Raw genomic sequence first — 16,542 nt, forward strand, 5'->3', positions numbered from 1 at the left:
TGGGGGGTATTTATACTATCCTGGAATTCTAGCACCTCATGAAACATGACAGGTGCTCAGAAAAGTCAGAGATGCTTCAAACTGGGGAAATTCACTTTTTGCACCATAGTTTGTAAACGCTATAACTTTTACCCAAACCAATAAATATACACTTATTGGATTTTTTATTTATTTTTTTTATCAGACGTGTAGCACAATAAATTTGGACAAAAATGTATATAGAAATGTTACTTTATTTGAAAAATGTCAGCACAGAAAGTTAAAATCATCATTTTTTTTGACAAAATTCATGTCTTTTTTGATGAATATAATAAAAACTAAAAATCACAGCAGCAATCAAATGGCACCAAAAGAAAGCTGTATTGGTGACAAGAAAAGGAGGTAAAATTCATTTAGGTGGTAGGTTGTATGACCGAGCAATAAATCGTTAAAGCTGCAGTGGTCTGAATGGAAAAAAGTGTCTGGTCCTTAAAGGGAAGGTTCAGGGAGGGTGGCTAAAAAATAAAAATCAATTTCCACTTACCTGGGGCTTCCTCCAGCCCGTGGCAGGCAGGAGGTGCCCTCGCCGCCGCTCTGCAGGCTCCCGGTGGCCGACCCGACCTGGCCAGGCCGGCTGCCAGGTCGGGCTCTTCTGCGCTCCAAGGCCCGGCACTTCTGCGTCCCACGCCGGCGCGCTGACGTCATCGGACGTCCGCCGGGCTGTACTGCGCAGGCGCAGTAGTTCTGCGCCTGCGCAGTACAGCCCGGTGGACGTCCGATGACGTCAGCGCGCCGGCGTGGGACGCAGAAGTGCCGGGCCTTGGAGCGCAGAAAAGCCCGACCTGGCAGCTGGCCTGGCCAGGTCCGGTCGGCCACCGGAGACCACCGGGAGCCTGCGGAGCGGAGCGAGGGCACCTCCTGCCTGCCACGGGCTGGAGGAAGCCCCAGGTAAGTGGAAATTGATTTTTATTTTTTAACCACCCTCCCTGAACCTTCCCTTTTAAGGGGTTTTAAGACTGCAGTCCTTAAAGCGGAACCAAACATTTTTTTAATTCAAAATATTTAGTTGCACCACTCTAACACATACAAAGATAAATAAACACTCCTTCAAGCCTATGAGCATTTTAGTGCATGCTTTTCACCCTCCTCTTTGCATAACTAGGGTTATACAGGTGGCAGCCATTAGCAATTCCTCCATTGCCAGACACTACCTACTCCAGCATTTTGCCAGATTCTGTCCCAGCAATATGAAAGGAAGGGAGGGGTTTCTCCAATAAATGTAAAATATTTTATATTTGTCATCATGCAGCTGAAAAAAGACTGCTATTTATTATTATAATTTAGAAAATACATTTTATTTCTGAAATCTTGTATTTTTAATTTGGGTCCACTTTAAGTGGTTATGGCCCATATGCAATTAACTCTTCCTCCTGAGCTTTCTTCTAGGCGATATTTTTAGACCTGTCAATAAAATGCCTTTTAAACCACCAGCAAGCAAGAAAATACTGAGAATAATTTTTACATTACTTCACCTTCTTTTTGGTACTTTTTTATTAGAACAATACTAATGATCAATCACACGAAAAGGACCGGCACCACTCCGTAGGGTTATAGCTCTTTCACAGCTTTATTATGTAAACATGATAAGCAACAACAAACTGTTGTTTCGGCCTCCAATGGCCTTTGTCAAGTTGCTAGACGATCATATAAACACACAATTTTTATGGCGCTGGTAAGTAACCCTACACAAGCTGCGTGTTGTAGAGGGATACCTTCAACCCTCTCTCAATGTAATACCACAAAATATAATGTAATCACAACTCGCGCTAATTCTGTATTCTATAGAATAAATTTTATTAAAATATAATGTATAAAATTCCAAAATTCCACACTCCACACTCATACACACCACAAGCACTCAATATTGTTAAAGGGCCCTTTAAATCAGCAGTGCTTTAATTGCCAACTAACTATAATAAGTTCGATAGGAATCACTTATCAATGCACAGAAGGGATCCAATTTGTGCTTAAACTTGTGAATAGATAGTTCTTATGTTTATAGATAACACATTTATTATGCAGAAGCACTCATATCTGTGCATGAAGGGGATCCAATTTAAATTGTCCTGTTTTCATTGAGGAAAATTACAAACAGATCCTACTTATGTTGTCTCAGAGTGACAGGGTTCAGGTCTCTTATATAGGAGCTCTGTTAGTAATCACTTAGTATCCAGTACAACGATTCCTTGTATGTTTAATTCTTATATGTCAGTCTCTCATAGCCAGCTGCACTCACCACGGATTCTTTTCTGAAAACCGCTCTGATGCAAGTGCTTATCCTCTACGATCTCCGCGCTGCCTTCCACTGTCGGCGGTGTTCAGGCGGGGCCGCTCTGGTTGTCCAGAGTCCCCTCGCTGTACTACTTTCGCCCAGCTGGTACCGGTGTGCGCTAGTTGGGTGACGTCACCACTGCAGGGTATTGGATATTTGTTATTCAGAACGGCTGCTGCGCGCTGTAGGTCAGCCAGATCCTTGCCCTTAACTGATCGTAATAGTAAATCAAATTAACCTTAACGCGTTTCGACCGATTAACGTCGGTCCTCTTCAGAAGGATTTTAATTTACTATCGACCCGCGGATCGAGCGGGAAAACGCATGGTGTGTACTCAGCATAATACTACGCATGTCATTATGTGACACAGGGTGATGTTACCCAGCAGCAGAAAATCACAATGTCTGCTCTCAGATTTTACTTAAAGGACCACTATCGCGAAAAAAGTAGGCAGTTAATATCTGAGAGAACAGACAGGTTTTGGGCCAGTCCATCTATTCATGGGGGATTCTCTGGGTTTCCTTTGTGTTCCTGAACATCAGTTGCAAAGTCTAACTGACAAAATAGTGTGCAAGTGAGTAGGGAGGCTGGCGGGTACTGGCTCTGTTCAGGATATGCTGTTGAAAACAAAGAAAACCCTGAGAATCCCCCGTGAGGAGATGGACTGGCCCAAAACTTGTCGGTTCTGTCAGATTTTAACTGCTTATTTTTTTTCACTATAGTGGTCCTTTAACACGGGGTATTTGGATACCTCTTCATAGTCCATGGCCTGGCCGGTGCACAGGAGCAGCAGGTAATACACCGCCTTCAGCCTCTTGTGTGAATGAGAGCGAAGTAGAGCTAAATAAGGGGACAAATTTGAAATATTTGACTATCATTTCACCAGAGTAAGATTTAAAATCCTAGTTTCATCAGTGTTTTATATAATAGCATATAACAGGTTTTGTACCACTATTTTATTTATTACAGCTCCCTGGAAAAAAAGATTTGTATATTGAACCTGAGCTGATGAGCCCCCTTGATCGCATTGCCAATGTCTCAATATTGAAGGTATGTCATATCCTTTGCAGATTCCTCTTTTTATGCCACATAATACTCAAAATACCTTAAATAGATGTTTCTCTTGTATTACTTTATAGCAACATGAAGTTGACAAATTGTACAAGCTTGACAATAAACCTATTTACACCAACTCTGACCAGTAAGTAATCGAAACTGTGTCTCTGTATACTAAGGGAGTGCTTAACAAGATTGTTAATACTAGGTTCACACCATACAATTTTCTGGTAGATTTATCTGCCACATCGATTATTTCCAACATGTCCGATCTGAATTTCGATGGATTTTCTGATCAAATTCCGTTCACTTCCATGGAAGTCGATCAGAAAATTGATCAAAATTCAGATTGGGCATGTTGGAAATAATCAATCTGGCAGGTAAATCTGCCAGAAAATTGTATGGTGTGTAGCCATAGGGAAAGCCTGTCAGGAGGTGTTCAGTGATGGCTTTATTGGCTATATATCCACTATGGTGACGGGTGCCTTTTCTAATGAGCATGTCGTAGGTCTTATGTAGAGACTTGTGATGTTTATAAGGGTACATAGCAGTGCTCAGTGCACTTTTGATTTTAGTTTCATGTTACATTGTTGTCAAACTGATCTTCTACGTCTTAAAATCAAATACACTCTAATGATGTACTTTGTATGTATATTTGTCTTCAGATTATGCTTTTTGATTAGGCCTCGCGTCAAGCATGTGAAGAACATTGCTGGTGAGTGTAGCATTAATCTTCCTCACCGATTTTATATACACACACACACACACACACACACACACACACACACACACACACACACACACACACACACACACACACACACACACACACACACACACACACACACACACACACACACACACACACACACACACACACACACACACACACACCGTTTTCAGATTGATCACATTAGTCTGATCGTATTGATTAGCAGTAGGCCTTACTGTGGGGCATATGTTGATTGGTTCCACAGGAGATTCCACAACATTGGTTCCTTTGTGGGGGGATGTGGAACAAAATGGATGACTCTGCTACAAGAAATACTAACTTTCAATGTTTAATTTCTAATTATTGTAGCTATAGACTCTAAACAAGGATGCAGATTAGGGGCTCGATTCACTAAAAGGTGCTAAATGTTAGCACGGCAATGAAAAGCCACTTTGCACGTGCACACTACATAGCGCCCATGTTTGCACGTGCACACTACTTAGCGCCCGAGTTTGCACGTGCACACTACTTAGCGCCCAAGTTTGCACGTGCACACTACTTAGCGCCCGAGTTTGCACGTGCACACTACTTAGCGCCCAAGTTTGCACGTGCACACTACTTAGTGCCCGAGTTTGCATGTGCACACTACTTGGTGCCCGAGTTTGCACGTGCACACTACTTAGTGCCCGAGTTTGCATGTGCACACTACTTAGCGCCCAAGTTTGCACGTGCACACTACTTAGTGCCCGAGTTTGCACGTGCACACTACTTAGCGCCCAAGTTTGCACGTGCACACTACTTAGTGCCCGAGTTTGCATGTGCACACTACTTGGTGCCCGAGTTTGCACGTGCACACTACTTAGTGCCCGAGTTTGCATGTGCACACTACTTAGCGCCCAAGTTTGCACGTGCACACTACTTAGTGCCCGAGTTTGCATGTGCGCACTACTTAGTGCCCAAGTTTGCACGTGCACACTACTTAGTGCCCGAGTTTGCATGTGCACAAAACTTAGTGCCCGAGTTTGCATGTGCACACTACTTAGCGCCCAAGTTTGCACGTGCACACTACTTAGCGCCCGAGTTTGCACGTGCACACTACTTAGCGCCCAAGTTTGCACGTGCACACTACTTAGCGCCCGAGTTTGCACGTGCACACTTCTTAGTAGGGCGTTGGAGTTGAGGAGTCGGGGCAATTTTGGGCACCCGGAGTCTGAGTCTGAGTTGGAGTCGTGGTTTCAGAAACTGAGGAGTCGGGAGTCGGAGACGCATGATTTTTGTACAAAATCCACAGCCCTGTTAAGTATTAGACTAAGGAGTCGGAGTCGAGGAGTCGGAGTCTGAGCAATTTTGGGTACCCAGAGTTAGAGTTGGAGTCAGAGTCGTGGTTTCAGAAACTGAGGAGTCGGAAGATTTTTGTACCGACTCCACAGCCCTGCTACTTAGCGCCCGAGTTTGCACGTGCACACTACTTAGCGCCCGAGTTTGCACGTGCACACTACTTAGCGCCCGAGTTTGCATGGGCACACTACTTAGCGCCCGAGTTTGCACGTGCACACTACTTAGCGCCCGAGTTTGCACGTGCACACTACTTAGCGCCCGAGTTTGCACGTGCACACTACTTAGCGCCCGAGTTTGCACGTGCACACTACTTAGCACTCGAGGTAGCGCGTGCAAAGCCTTTACACTCGAGGTAGCGCGTGCAAAGCCTTTACACTCGAGGTAGCGCGTGCAAAGCCTTTACACTCGAGGTAGCGCGTGCAAAGCCTTTACACTCGAGGTAGCGCGTGCAAAGCCTTTACAGGTGATAACTGAGTTATCACGCTTTAGTGAATCGAGCCCCAGATGTTTTGGACAAGATTCAGGTATGTGATTTAGACACTACTGCAGCCAAAGAGATTAACAGGGCAGCCAAGCAACTAGGATTGTTTAAAAGAAAATAAATATGGCAGCCACCATATCCCTCTCACTTCAGTTGTCATTTAGTTCATTTATAACACTTCAGGAATCAAACCCTCAAATCATTTGCTCTGTGTCAGTATCGCCTCGCTCAAAATGTATCCATATACCAGTGTTCAAGGAAGTGGAAAAAGTAGTGTTTTTCAATGAACTGGTTTCTGAATTCAGTGGTCTAAAAAGGTGTGGAAATATTAAAGGAGCATGTGGTCAGCAGTTGTGTACTAGTTTTGTACAGATTTTCGGTTACCTTTGAATGGTTCTTTGTATGATTTGGATTAGTGACGGTCATGTCTAGGAAAAAATCAGGAAGAAGCATGATTTGTTTGATCAGTTAATAGATTTGCAATGTTCTGATTTGCTGTGATTACATCCTGCTTTAGCAGATTACCATGACTAGCAAATCAGAGACTTGCATATCTATGTATTACCTGACCAAACTGATCACATGCTTCTCCATGAGTTCTAATAATAATAATAATCCTAACATTTGTATAGCGCTTTTCTCCTGTTGGACTCAAAGGGCTTAAGAGCTGCAGCCACTAGGGTCACACTTAACCAGCTGGGCGGTATGGACGAGCTCAGCTCGTCCAGTACCGCCGGAGCCTGCCGCTCAGGCCCTGCTGGGCCGATTTGCCCCAAATAAAGTGCAGCACACGCAGCCGGCACTTTGCCAGCCGCGTGTGCTGCCCGATCGCCGCCGCTCTGCGGCGATTCGCCGCGAGCAGCGGCGAAAGAGGGTCCCCCCAGCCGCCTGAGCCCTGCGCAGCCGGAACAAAAAGTTCCGGCCAGCGCTAAGGGCTGGATCGGATGCGTCTGACGTCAGGACGTCGGCTGACGTCCATGACGTCACTCCGCTCGTCGCTATGGCGACGGTGTAAGCAAAACAAGGAAGGCCGCTCATTGCGGCCTTCCTTGTTTATTCTGGCCGCCGGAGGCGATCGGAAGAACGCCTCCGGAGCGCCATCTAGTGGGCTTTCATGCAGCCAACTTTCAGTTGGCTGCATGAAATAGTTTTTTTTTAATTTAAAAAAAACCCTCCCGCAGCCTCCCTGGCGATCTTATCAGAACGCCAGGGTGGTTAATAGGCCACCCTGCAGTGTTAGGAAGTCTTGCCCAAGGACTTCTTACTGAATAGGTACTGACCCTAGCCAGGATTTCGAACCCTGGTCTTCCATGTAAACATGACCATCACTTATGTGGATATATTTTCTACAGTGTGGTATTTATGCAACTGTGCAATTATACTGGAAAATTGAAAACACTTTTTTGACGATCTGTAGATTGCCACCTTTACAAATAGATCCATGCAACATTTTTATTTTGGCATTTTGTAGATCAGTGCTTTTTGCTGAGCCTTGAAGGGTATCTCTAGTTTGATAAAATACCTGTCTAATTGAAGCTGCCCTGGTTTCACACGCGACCTGTGTGCTAACTGACACTGCTGGCATGGCCCTTCACTGATCTACAACTAGCATGTGGCAATATATGGCAGCCTCTGTCAAACAAGTACTAGGTAAATGTTCACAGCCACCATAAATTGTGTTTTCTTTGCAGATCTTGTCAACGCAGACAAGAAATCTAAAGTGAACAGAAAATACAAGATCATATTTAGTCCCCAAAAAGTGAGTTTTACCTTTCTTAATAATTTAGAGATGGTAAATTAATATTTTATGTTGCATTTTTGTTGCTCTATATAACTTTCTCTTTGTGTTTCTACCAGTTCTATACCTGTGATCTGATTTTAGAACAGGAGGGGATATATGGAGGTAAGTATGGTTCATAAACATTGTGCATATTATGTAGTTAAAGAGACTCCGTAACAAAAATTTTAGCAGTATTTCTCATATTCTACAAGTTCCTAAGGCTGTTCCATTGTGCTCTGGCTTACTGCAGCACTTTCTACTTGCACGGGTCTTTGTAATAAATCAACTTATCTTTCCCCTGTCAGACTTGTCGGCTGTGTCTGGAAGGCTGCCAACTCTTCAGTAATGTGAACAAGTTAACCCCTTCCACGCCCCTCCAGTGCTCCTGTGATGATTATTCCTTACAGACAATGTCCCTGCTCTCACTGTCAGCTTGTCTGCTATCTGTGAGACTGATAAACTGAACAAAGAATAGCTGGCTGATGAGGAAGCTGCCTGTCAGGCTGACACAAGTGCAGACCCGAGACGACAGGCTCTAAAGACACAGCTTGTCATACTTCATTGACACAGAGCTCTTTCAAAACTTGCACATAACCTCTGGAGACTGAATTCAATGTGTAACTCACTGAATTCTCTGTGTACTCACTGTGTATTAACTGAGTTCACTGCTCTGCTGATGTACTTCCTGTTTTGGTGGCCATCTTTTCTGTTTACAAAACAGTTTATAAAACAGTTTTTTTTTACCCTCTTTATTGCAGCGGAGAGCAGCAAAAATAATACAGAAGGGGCTAGGAGATGACCCCAAACAGGCTGGGATGTTTGTTTATACTTCATTTTGTGAATACAGATTCTCTTTAAAGAGGAACTGTATTGAAAAAAAACACAATTAATAAAAAAAATTTTTTTTTATAATATATTATAATTTTTTATATATTGATCAAATGTTTTATCGATAACATTCAATAAATCTAGAACACCTTCAAGAATTCAAAATTAGATTTTACCCATGAAGTAAATTATCAAACGTTTGATAAAGCTTAGTGAATTGAGGCCTTTGTTACTAAATGGGGAACATGTGGTATCATTTTAACCGTGATGTGTTGCAGAATACATCTTTGTGTCTTAAAGTGAACCGAGCACCTTTTTAGCACTCAGGATATTTCTATAGCACATGAAAAATGCATGCCAACAATCTGTTTCATTATTAAAATAAACTTTCATTTACCTTTGTATTTTACAATGAAAGTAGTATTTTTAGCCTGTTTCAGCAGACCTGACCGTCAGCAGAGCCTTTAGGAAGCTAATTATTTTATTGAGCTAATTACCCAGAAGGACTGTTTCTTCAAAGACATAGTGTGTGTGTGTCAAACAGTCCTAATTACCCACCCCCTTTGTTGAGAGAAAAGCTATTGTTTACTTATGGGTAATTAGCTCAATAAAAGAATTAGCTTCCTGAGAGCTCTGCGGACGGTCAGGTCTGCTGAAACAGGCTAATACTACTACTTTGATTGTAAAATACAAAGGTAAATGAAAGTTTATTAATCAAACAGATTGTTGGCATGCATTTTTCATGTGCTATAGAAATGTCCTGAGTGCTAAAAAGGTGCTTGGTTCACTTTAAAGCTTGGATCCACATCAAATAAAAAATAAGGACAAACTCAATCCAACCTAAAGTAATTTTCAAAATGATGATCACACTGGAAACTTTTTTTTTAGCAACACCACGAGAAATATGTGGTAACATTTTAAAGGGACTCTGAGCAGTAATTAAAAATGAAATTGGTAATTACCTGGGGCTTCCTTCAGCCCACCGTAGGCCACGAGGTCCCCTGGTGTCCTCCTGGCCCCTCTCCCGGTCCCGCTGGCGACTTCATTACCAGCGACACCCAGGCCGAGTGTCGGCCCAACACTTCCTGAACGGTGACACTCCATATCATCAAGGCGGCTGGCGTGACAGTGACAGTCCTGCGCATGTGTGGTTTTCTAACTCAGACCAGGAGAGAAACCAAGAGGGCGCCGGGGGACCTCTCGGCCTACGGTGGGCTGGAAGAAGCTCCAGGTAAGTACCAATTTCATTTTTATCTACTGTTTGGAGTCCCTTTAACCGTGATAAGTAGTAAAATAGAGTTTAGAGTTTTAGGGATAAGGCACATGTGTTTTGTATTCTTTTTAGTTACAAACTACATCAAAAGCAATTACATTTTCACGTATTCTGTACCAAAATAAAAGACTTGTAAAATGAAAACAGTGACAGAATATAAAAGAAAAACATATATTGTTACCTTAGGAGCATAGCTTTTTAAATATGTATGCCATGAGGGTATATAACTATTATTTTTTCAAATTAGGTCTTGTAATCATCGATAGTGTACAATGAGTAAGCCAAAAAAAACCAAAAACCTTTAATTCCAAATACAGTATTGTCACCATACATTGTACTAGGAACAAAATCTAAAGGTTGTATTAACCAGGATGGATAAGCAAATAAAATTGTGGGTTTAACTTATAGTTAGCACTGTTTATTGTAAAGCTATAATAGATGCAGATGAAGAAATGGTGTATGTGTGGGATTTTTTGTGTGTGTTTTTTTTTTACCTTAATTTTACATGTAACATGCATAGAAAATTAGGGAAAAAAAGCCAATATTTACATTATTTAGGTGTGATAAGTAGTAATAAAGTTATTTGTGAATGAATGGGAGCAGCGCTGATAAGTGAAAATTGCTCTTGACCTGAAGTGGTTAAATAAAACCAAAACAACTGTTACTAGGGGGAAGCCTCTGGATCAGTCATTCTCAACCAGGGTTTCTTGAGGACTTTACAGGCATTTTTGCTCTTCAAGGTGAGATGCCTTAGCTGGCAGATGGAGAACATGTCAAAATAGTGTCCCTAGCTTCTCAATGTCCTCTTCACTCATTTTCTGCCCACCCTGTCCTGAATTCTAGCTTCCCTAGTTGTTAATCACTGGTGCAATGGCCTTGACCCAATGGTGAGCTCGTCCATACCGCCAAGGAGGTTAAGATACAAGCTGATTTGCCGCATCCCTGCATCAGAATGAGGTATTTATCCCCCTGAAATCCCGGGGCAAAATTCCACGACTTTCGAGATCGTAGATTTTGCTGCCTGGGGGGGGGCAGAGCTGTGCGCAGTAGCTCTGCCTCCTTTCCAGTCAATCTCCACCTCTCCCCGCCACTCTCAGTGAAAGAAGACTGAGGGGGCAAGGAGAAGCGGAGATTGACTGGATAGGAGGCACAGCTACTGCGCACAGCTCTGCCTCTACCAGGAAGCAAAATGCTGCAATCCTGGAATCCATTTAGGGCATTTCTGGGGCATAAATACCTCGTTCTGACGAGGAGATGTGGTGAATTAGTTTGGATTTTTACGCTGAAGATGGCTGCAGAATAAAGAGGTAACAAAATTGCTTCAGACGCTCTTTAAAGTAAGTGATAAATAGATACCTTGGGAGGCGGAAGCCTCCAGATCCTAATGAGGCTTCCCCCATCTTCCTCGTCAGCCTAGGCCAGCGCTGGGACCCCCACACACAGCAAAACTCAAACAATACTAGTGGCCTGCCTGCACAGGCACACTAGCAGCTCTCTGCTCGGGCTCCAGCAGAAATAGCTCAGCCCGATATGGTCCACTCTACTGCGCTGTGCAGACTGCTCGCACCTTCACAGTAGAGTGGACCTGATCGGGCTTGGCTATTTCCGCCAGAGCCCAAGCGCCGACGAGCAGAATTTTCAGGGGACCAATGCTGGATCCCCTCTGGTGAGGAAGAAGGGGGACGGTTCTTTAGGATCCAGAGGCTACCCCCTCCCAATTTAAGTATCCCCTAGGTGCCCTTTTCCCCCTTCAGGTGAAAAAATAACTTTCTTAAAAAAACAAAAAACCCTATTTAAATTCATTAAGAAAAAAAAACCAAAACTAAAAGTCGCAACAGCAATCAGATCCCACCAACAGAAAGCTCTGTTGGTGGGCGGAAAAGGTGGTAAGATTGTCATAAACCCTTAAAGCTTCAGTGTGCTGAATTGTAAAAAAAATTGCCTGGCCACTGGTGGGGTGTAAGCCTGTGTATCTATCTATTTATATATCTCTATCTATATCCTTTTAAACAACACTAGTTGTCTGGCTGTCATGCTGATCTTTTCCCTCTAATACTTTTAGCCGTAAACCAAGAACAAGCATACAGATCAGATGTTTCTGATGTGCTTGTGTCAGGTGTGTGATCCATTTGCTGCCGAGGCCAAAGAGATCAGCAGGACTGCCAGGAAACTGGTATTATTGAACATAGATTTGGCTGCTTCCACATCCCTCTCAGTTCAGGTGCCCTTTAAGTGTATTTGACAAAGCAAAGTGACCTCATCAAACCGATTACATTTTTATATATGCCTTCCATATGCAGATGTGACTACAGATGAATGGTCCTTCTACCTCCTTCCACTGGACGATGATATTATTAGTATGGAGCTCCCAGAATTTTTTCGGGACTACTTTCTGGTGAGTAATGACGTTTTCTTCCACCTTGTATGTACAGCATCCAACTTGCATCTGAACACAGCAGAGTCTCACTGGTCAGTCACAGCATGCACAGCCTCTTCTGGCCAACAAGTCAGTTGTGGAACCAGGATGTATTTTAAGCTTTTTGTATGGTGCTGTGGTCATTGATGCATCCAATTGAGGGTCATATTAAGCACATACCGGGAAATTTGCTGTGCCTTCGCTGTGAGTACACTTTTTATCCCAAATATGCTGGATATCTCATTGTATGTCCAACTACAGTGCTGCTTCCCTTATAAGGAAACTTAAAGTGGACCTGAACTCAGAACTTCTTTTCTGCTATAGAAGTTAAGCAGCAGGATAATAACCTTTAAAGAAAAACAATTCTTTAAATCTGCAGTGTCTACTTCCTGCTTTCATGGAAGCAGACATAGGGTTAACATCCTGTGTTTACAAATTAGCTGCTCTGCAAAGGCTGACAGCTGACACAGCTGAGATATCAGATTACAGTTGTAATTAGTCACACATGAGGGGGAAATTAGACAAAAAGACTAAACTCTCTAAATATCCTACATACAGGATGCATTCCTTCTGTCCTTATGCAAGAGTTTAGGTCCTACTTTTTCTGGACATGCCTTTTCTTACTATGTACAAATTGCTTCTGTGACATGAGCGCAAACAAACTATGCTAAATTGTTGCTTGACAAGTCTGTGTTCAGTTCCTTATATTTAAAATCGTGATAGGGTCACAGAATAACCCGCGTATAGTGAATAGAATGTAATACATTGTAGTACAATCTACTAATTGTACGTATGACTTAAAGGACATCCGAGGTGAAAATAAACTGATGAGAAACAATTGTATCTATCCTCCTTCACCTAAAAATGACCTTTCTAGGTAACCCACGGTTTTATTTTATATTACAATCTAGTTTTTAAGTTTTTACTGTTTCATTGCCTCTGCTCAATGACGCCTTCATTGAAGTAAGTCAGAGCTCAAATCTATGAATTATTGACCCCTTTTATCTCTCTTCTGCTCTCAGAAACCATTTACTGACGGGAAAGTGTTTTATGGCTGTAATTCCTTATCAGTGAGTGTTATGCTATAGTCTGACCCGGTACCACCCGGTCACGACCTGGACAGAAACTGTCACTTACAGACCTGATGTTTAACTCTTTCACACAGAAAAAGAAAAAAAGGAAAACAGCCTATTTATTTGTGTGCTTGACGCTGTACTTACACATCCATCTCATAATGTCACCTCAGTTGTCGTTTAAGGCATGTTATTCTGCTTACTGCAGTTTACTACATATATCTATTTAGTAAACCAATGTCATTTCTATTTCAATTTTTTTTTCTAAGGAGGGAGACCAGCGATGGATTGCTACTGTGGCCCGAGCAATTCATTTACTAAATTCCATCTTCGGGCCCATGTCAAAAGCATACGGGATTGGAAGATGTTCTAGGGTAAGAATTACATTAAATAGTTTTTAAGATATGGATTACATGAAGCTGTTATAAGTGAAAATAAACAGTACCTGAAGCTATGAGGTGAGGGGATTGCACGAGCCAATGAGGTGAGGGGATTGCACGAGGCAATGAGGTGAGGGGATTGCACGAGGCAATGAGGTGAGGGGATTGCACGAGGCAATGAGGTGAGGGGATTGCACGAAGCAGTTATCAGGGTAACCATTACATTAACCAATATCAGGATATGAATTTATTGAAGCCTCCGTTGTGGAAACCTTAGAGAAGTGTGTAATCATCTCATCTCCAAACCTTTTTAATCTATTGAGCAGTGAGCGCCACTGTGCGGTACAAGGTGAATGATAGAACAGGACCATTGTTAGTTTTACTATCAATGACACGGAGAGTAAATAAACGTATATAATTCTGGCATTTATACTGAATATTTGTGCTGTACACATTAGATTTTATTTGAGTTTATTGTTCTTATTTAATGCAGATGGTCCTTGACATGTGGAAGGAACTGCTGGAAGATGAGGAAAGTGATCGCAAGGACCGAAAACCAGAAATGGGGCTTGTCTTTATGATTGACCGAGGTGTGGATTGTTGCAGTGATAATCTATGCCATTACAGCCCATGGTTTATAAATGGCGTAACTATGAGAGACGATTGCTCCCTGTTTTGCTGCATTGTGCATTCCTTCTATAGAAGCTTCTGAACTCCTATATTTTAAAGGGAACCTGAGGTGAGAGGGAAATGGAAACTGACGTATTTCCTTTTAAGCAATACAAATTACCTGGTTGTCCTGCTGATCCTCTGCTTCCAACACTTTTAGCCATAGACCCTGAACAAGCATGCCGGACAGGTGCCCTGATTGAAGACTGATTAGACTAGCTACATGCTTGTTTCAGGTGTGTGATTCTGTGTGATGCAGACACTACTGCAGCCAGAGAGATCAGCAGGACTGCCAGGCAACTGGTATTGTTAAAAAGGGAATAAATATGGCAGCCTCCATATGTCTCTGACCTTGGGTTCCATTTAACAACATTAGTGTTTTATGGATGTCTGTGTTACGGGTTGCTGTGTGCTTAAATATCGGAGTTCAGTAGAATAAATGGGAATGGCTTGTTGCCGTGATGTCACAAGTATAGACATCTTATTACATCTTTGAAAATATATTTTGATCAATGTTTTAAATGCCTAATTCAGTGAATAAGACAGCTGTCATCAAGTGTAATTATATACAGTAATGTTAACCACTTGCCGACCGCACACTCATAACGTGCGTCGGCAAAGTGGCAGCTGCAGGACCAGCGACGCAGTACTGCGTCGCCAGCTGCAGCCTAATTAATCAGGAAGCAGCCGCTCGTACGAGCGGCTGCTTCCTGTCAAATCACGGCGGGGGGCTCCGTGAATAGCCTGCGGGCCGCCGATGGCGGCTCGCAGGCTAGATGTAAACACAAGCGGAAATAATCCGCTTTGTTTACATTTGTACGGCGCTGCTGCGCAGCAGCGCCGTAAGGCAGATCGGCGATCCCCGGCCAATCAGCGGCCGGGGATCGCCGCCATGTGACAGGGGACGTCCTGTCACTGGCTGCACAGGACGGATAGCGTCCTGTGCAGCCCGGATCTCAGGGGGGGGAGCAGGTAGGAGAGGGAGGGGGGAATTTCGCCGCGGAGGGGGGCTTTGAGGTGCCCCCCCCGCCACCCACAGCAGGCAGGAGAGATCAGACCCCCCCAGCACATCATCCCCATAGGGGGGAAAAAAGGGGGGCAATCTGATCTCCCTGCCTGCACCCTGATCTGTGCTGGGGGCTGCAGAGCCCACCCAGCACAGATCAATCAAACCAGCGCTGGTCCTTAAGGGGGGGTAAAGGGTGGGTCCTCAAGTGGTTAAAAACACATAAAATAACAGCAGCGATTTTTTTTTTTTTTTTTTTTTTTTTTTTTTTTTTTTTTTAAATTTATTTATTTATTTATTTATTTATTTTCCTGTAAATCAGGCTGCCTAAAAGTGGTTAAAGTCAACAGCTTGAATTGTAGCTCTGGGAGACTCTGGTAGTAACTTTTCATTTAAAACAGACTTGAACTTTAAAAGAATTTAAGAAACAACTGTGTTTTTAGTTTCTTTTCTTTTTATGTTTTTTTCCCCTCTACCAAACAAGATTAGCTCAGCTTGGAAATACCCTGTTCTGTTCATCTGCCATAAATTATTTATTTTATATTGCTCCGACATATTAAGCTGCGCTGTACAGAGTGTGTGTGTATATGTGTATATATATATTATGTCTTGTCACGAACTGTCCCTCAGAGGGACTCACAATCTAATACTTTACTACAGTCATATGTCTATGTATATATCGTGTACTGCATGTATCATAGTCTAGGGCCAATTTAGGGGAAGTCCATTCACTATCTGTATGTTTTGGGGATGTGGGAGGAAACCAGAGTGCCCGGACGAAACCCACACAGACACGGGGAGAACATACAGGAGAAAGCCCTCTGCAAATGAAGCAAACAGTCATGGACTGGGTGACAAAGTTTGGGTCAGTATCCTATAGGTACAGGACAACCGCCTGTATGTGCTGTTTTGGGTTATAATGTATGGCTGTAATGACAGGATTAGGTTTCGGGACATGATTCTTATTGTGGCAGGGTGTACACGTAGGACTCAGAAGTACCCCTCATGAAAGTACAGTGCATGTGTCAGGCTTTTTGAGTACATACAGTAGTTTAAGTATATTGATGTATTCAGTTGCACAACTAGCATAATGCTATTCATGCATATGATTAAGCTCCAAGACATTTACTTAAAGTAGTAAAGAGGCAGGCTATGAAGCCAATGGGTAATACATCTAATGATTTATGGTACACGGGATACAAACAGACCCTCTCTATCA

The 16,542-nt window shown here is 42.9% G+C and overlaps 1 protein-coding gene across 1 annotated transcript in view; it reads left to right on the forward strand.

The window, feature by feature from the left end:
- Positions 1–16,542, forward strand: part of VPS33B (VPS33B late endosome and lysosome associated) — a 58,298-nt gene that overhangs the window by 10,528 nt on the left and 31,228 nt on the right. Inside the window, exons 3-10 of the mRNA XM_068275253.1 lie at positions 3,281–3,361; positions 3,451–3,512; positions 4,033–4,082; positions 7,590–7,657; positions 7,756–7,801; positions 12,080–12,174; positions 13,538–13,642; positions 14,142–14,238. Coding sequence (XP_068131354.1) covers positions 3,281–3,361; positions 3,451–3,512; positions 4,033–4,082; positions 7,590–7,657; positions 7,756–7,801; positions 12,080–12,174; positions 13,538–13,642; positions 14,142–14,238 — 604 coding nt within the window. The remainder of the gene's footprint in view (positions 1–3,280; positions 3,362–3,450; positions 3,513–4,032; positions 4,083–7,589; positions 7,658–7,755; positions 7,802–12,079; positions 12,175–13,537; positions 13,643–14,141; positions 14,239–16,542) is intronic.

This window comes from Hyperolius riggenbachi, chromosome 3, assembly GCF_040937935.1.
Source record: "Hyperolius riggenbachi isolate aHypRig1 chromosome 3, aHypRig1.pri, whole genome shotgun sequence".
NCBI lineage: Eukaryota > Metazoa > Chordata > Amphibia > Anura > Hyperoliidae > Hyperolius > Hyperolius riggenbachi.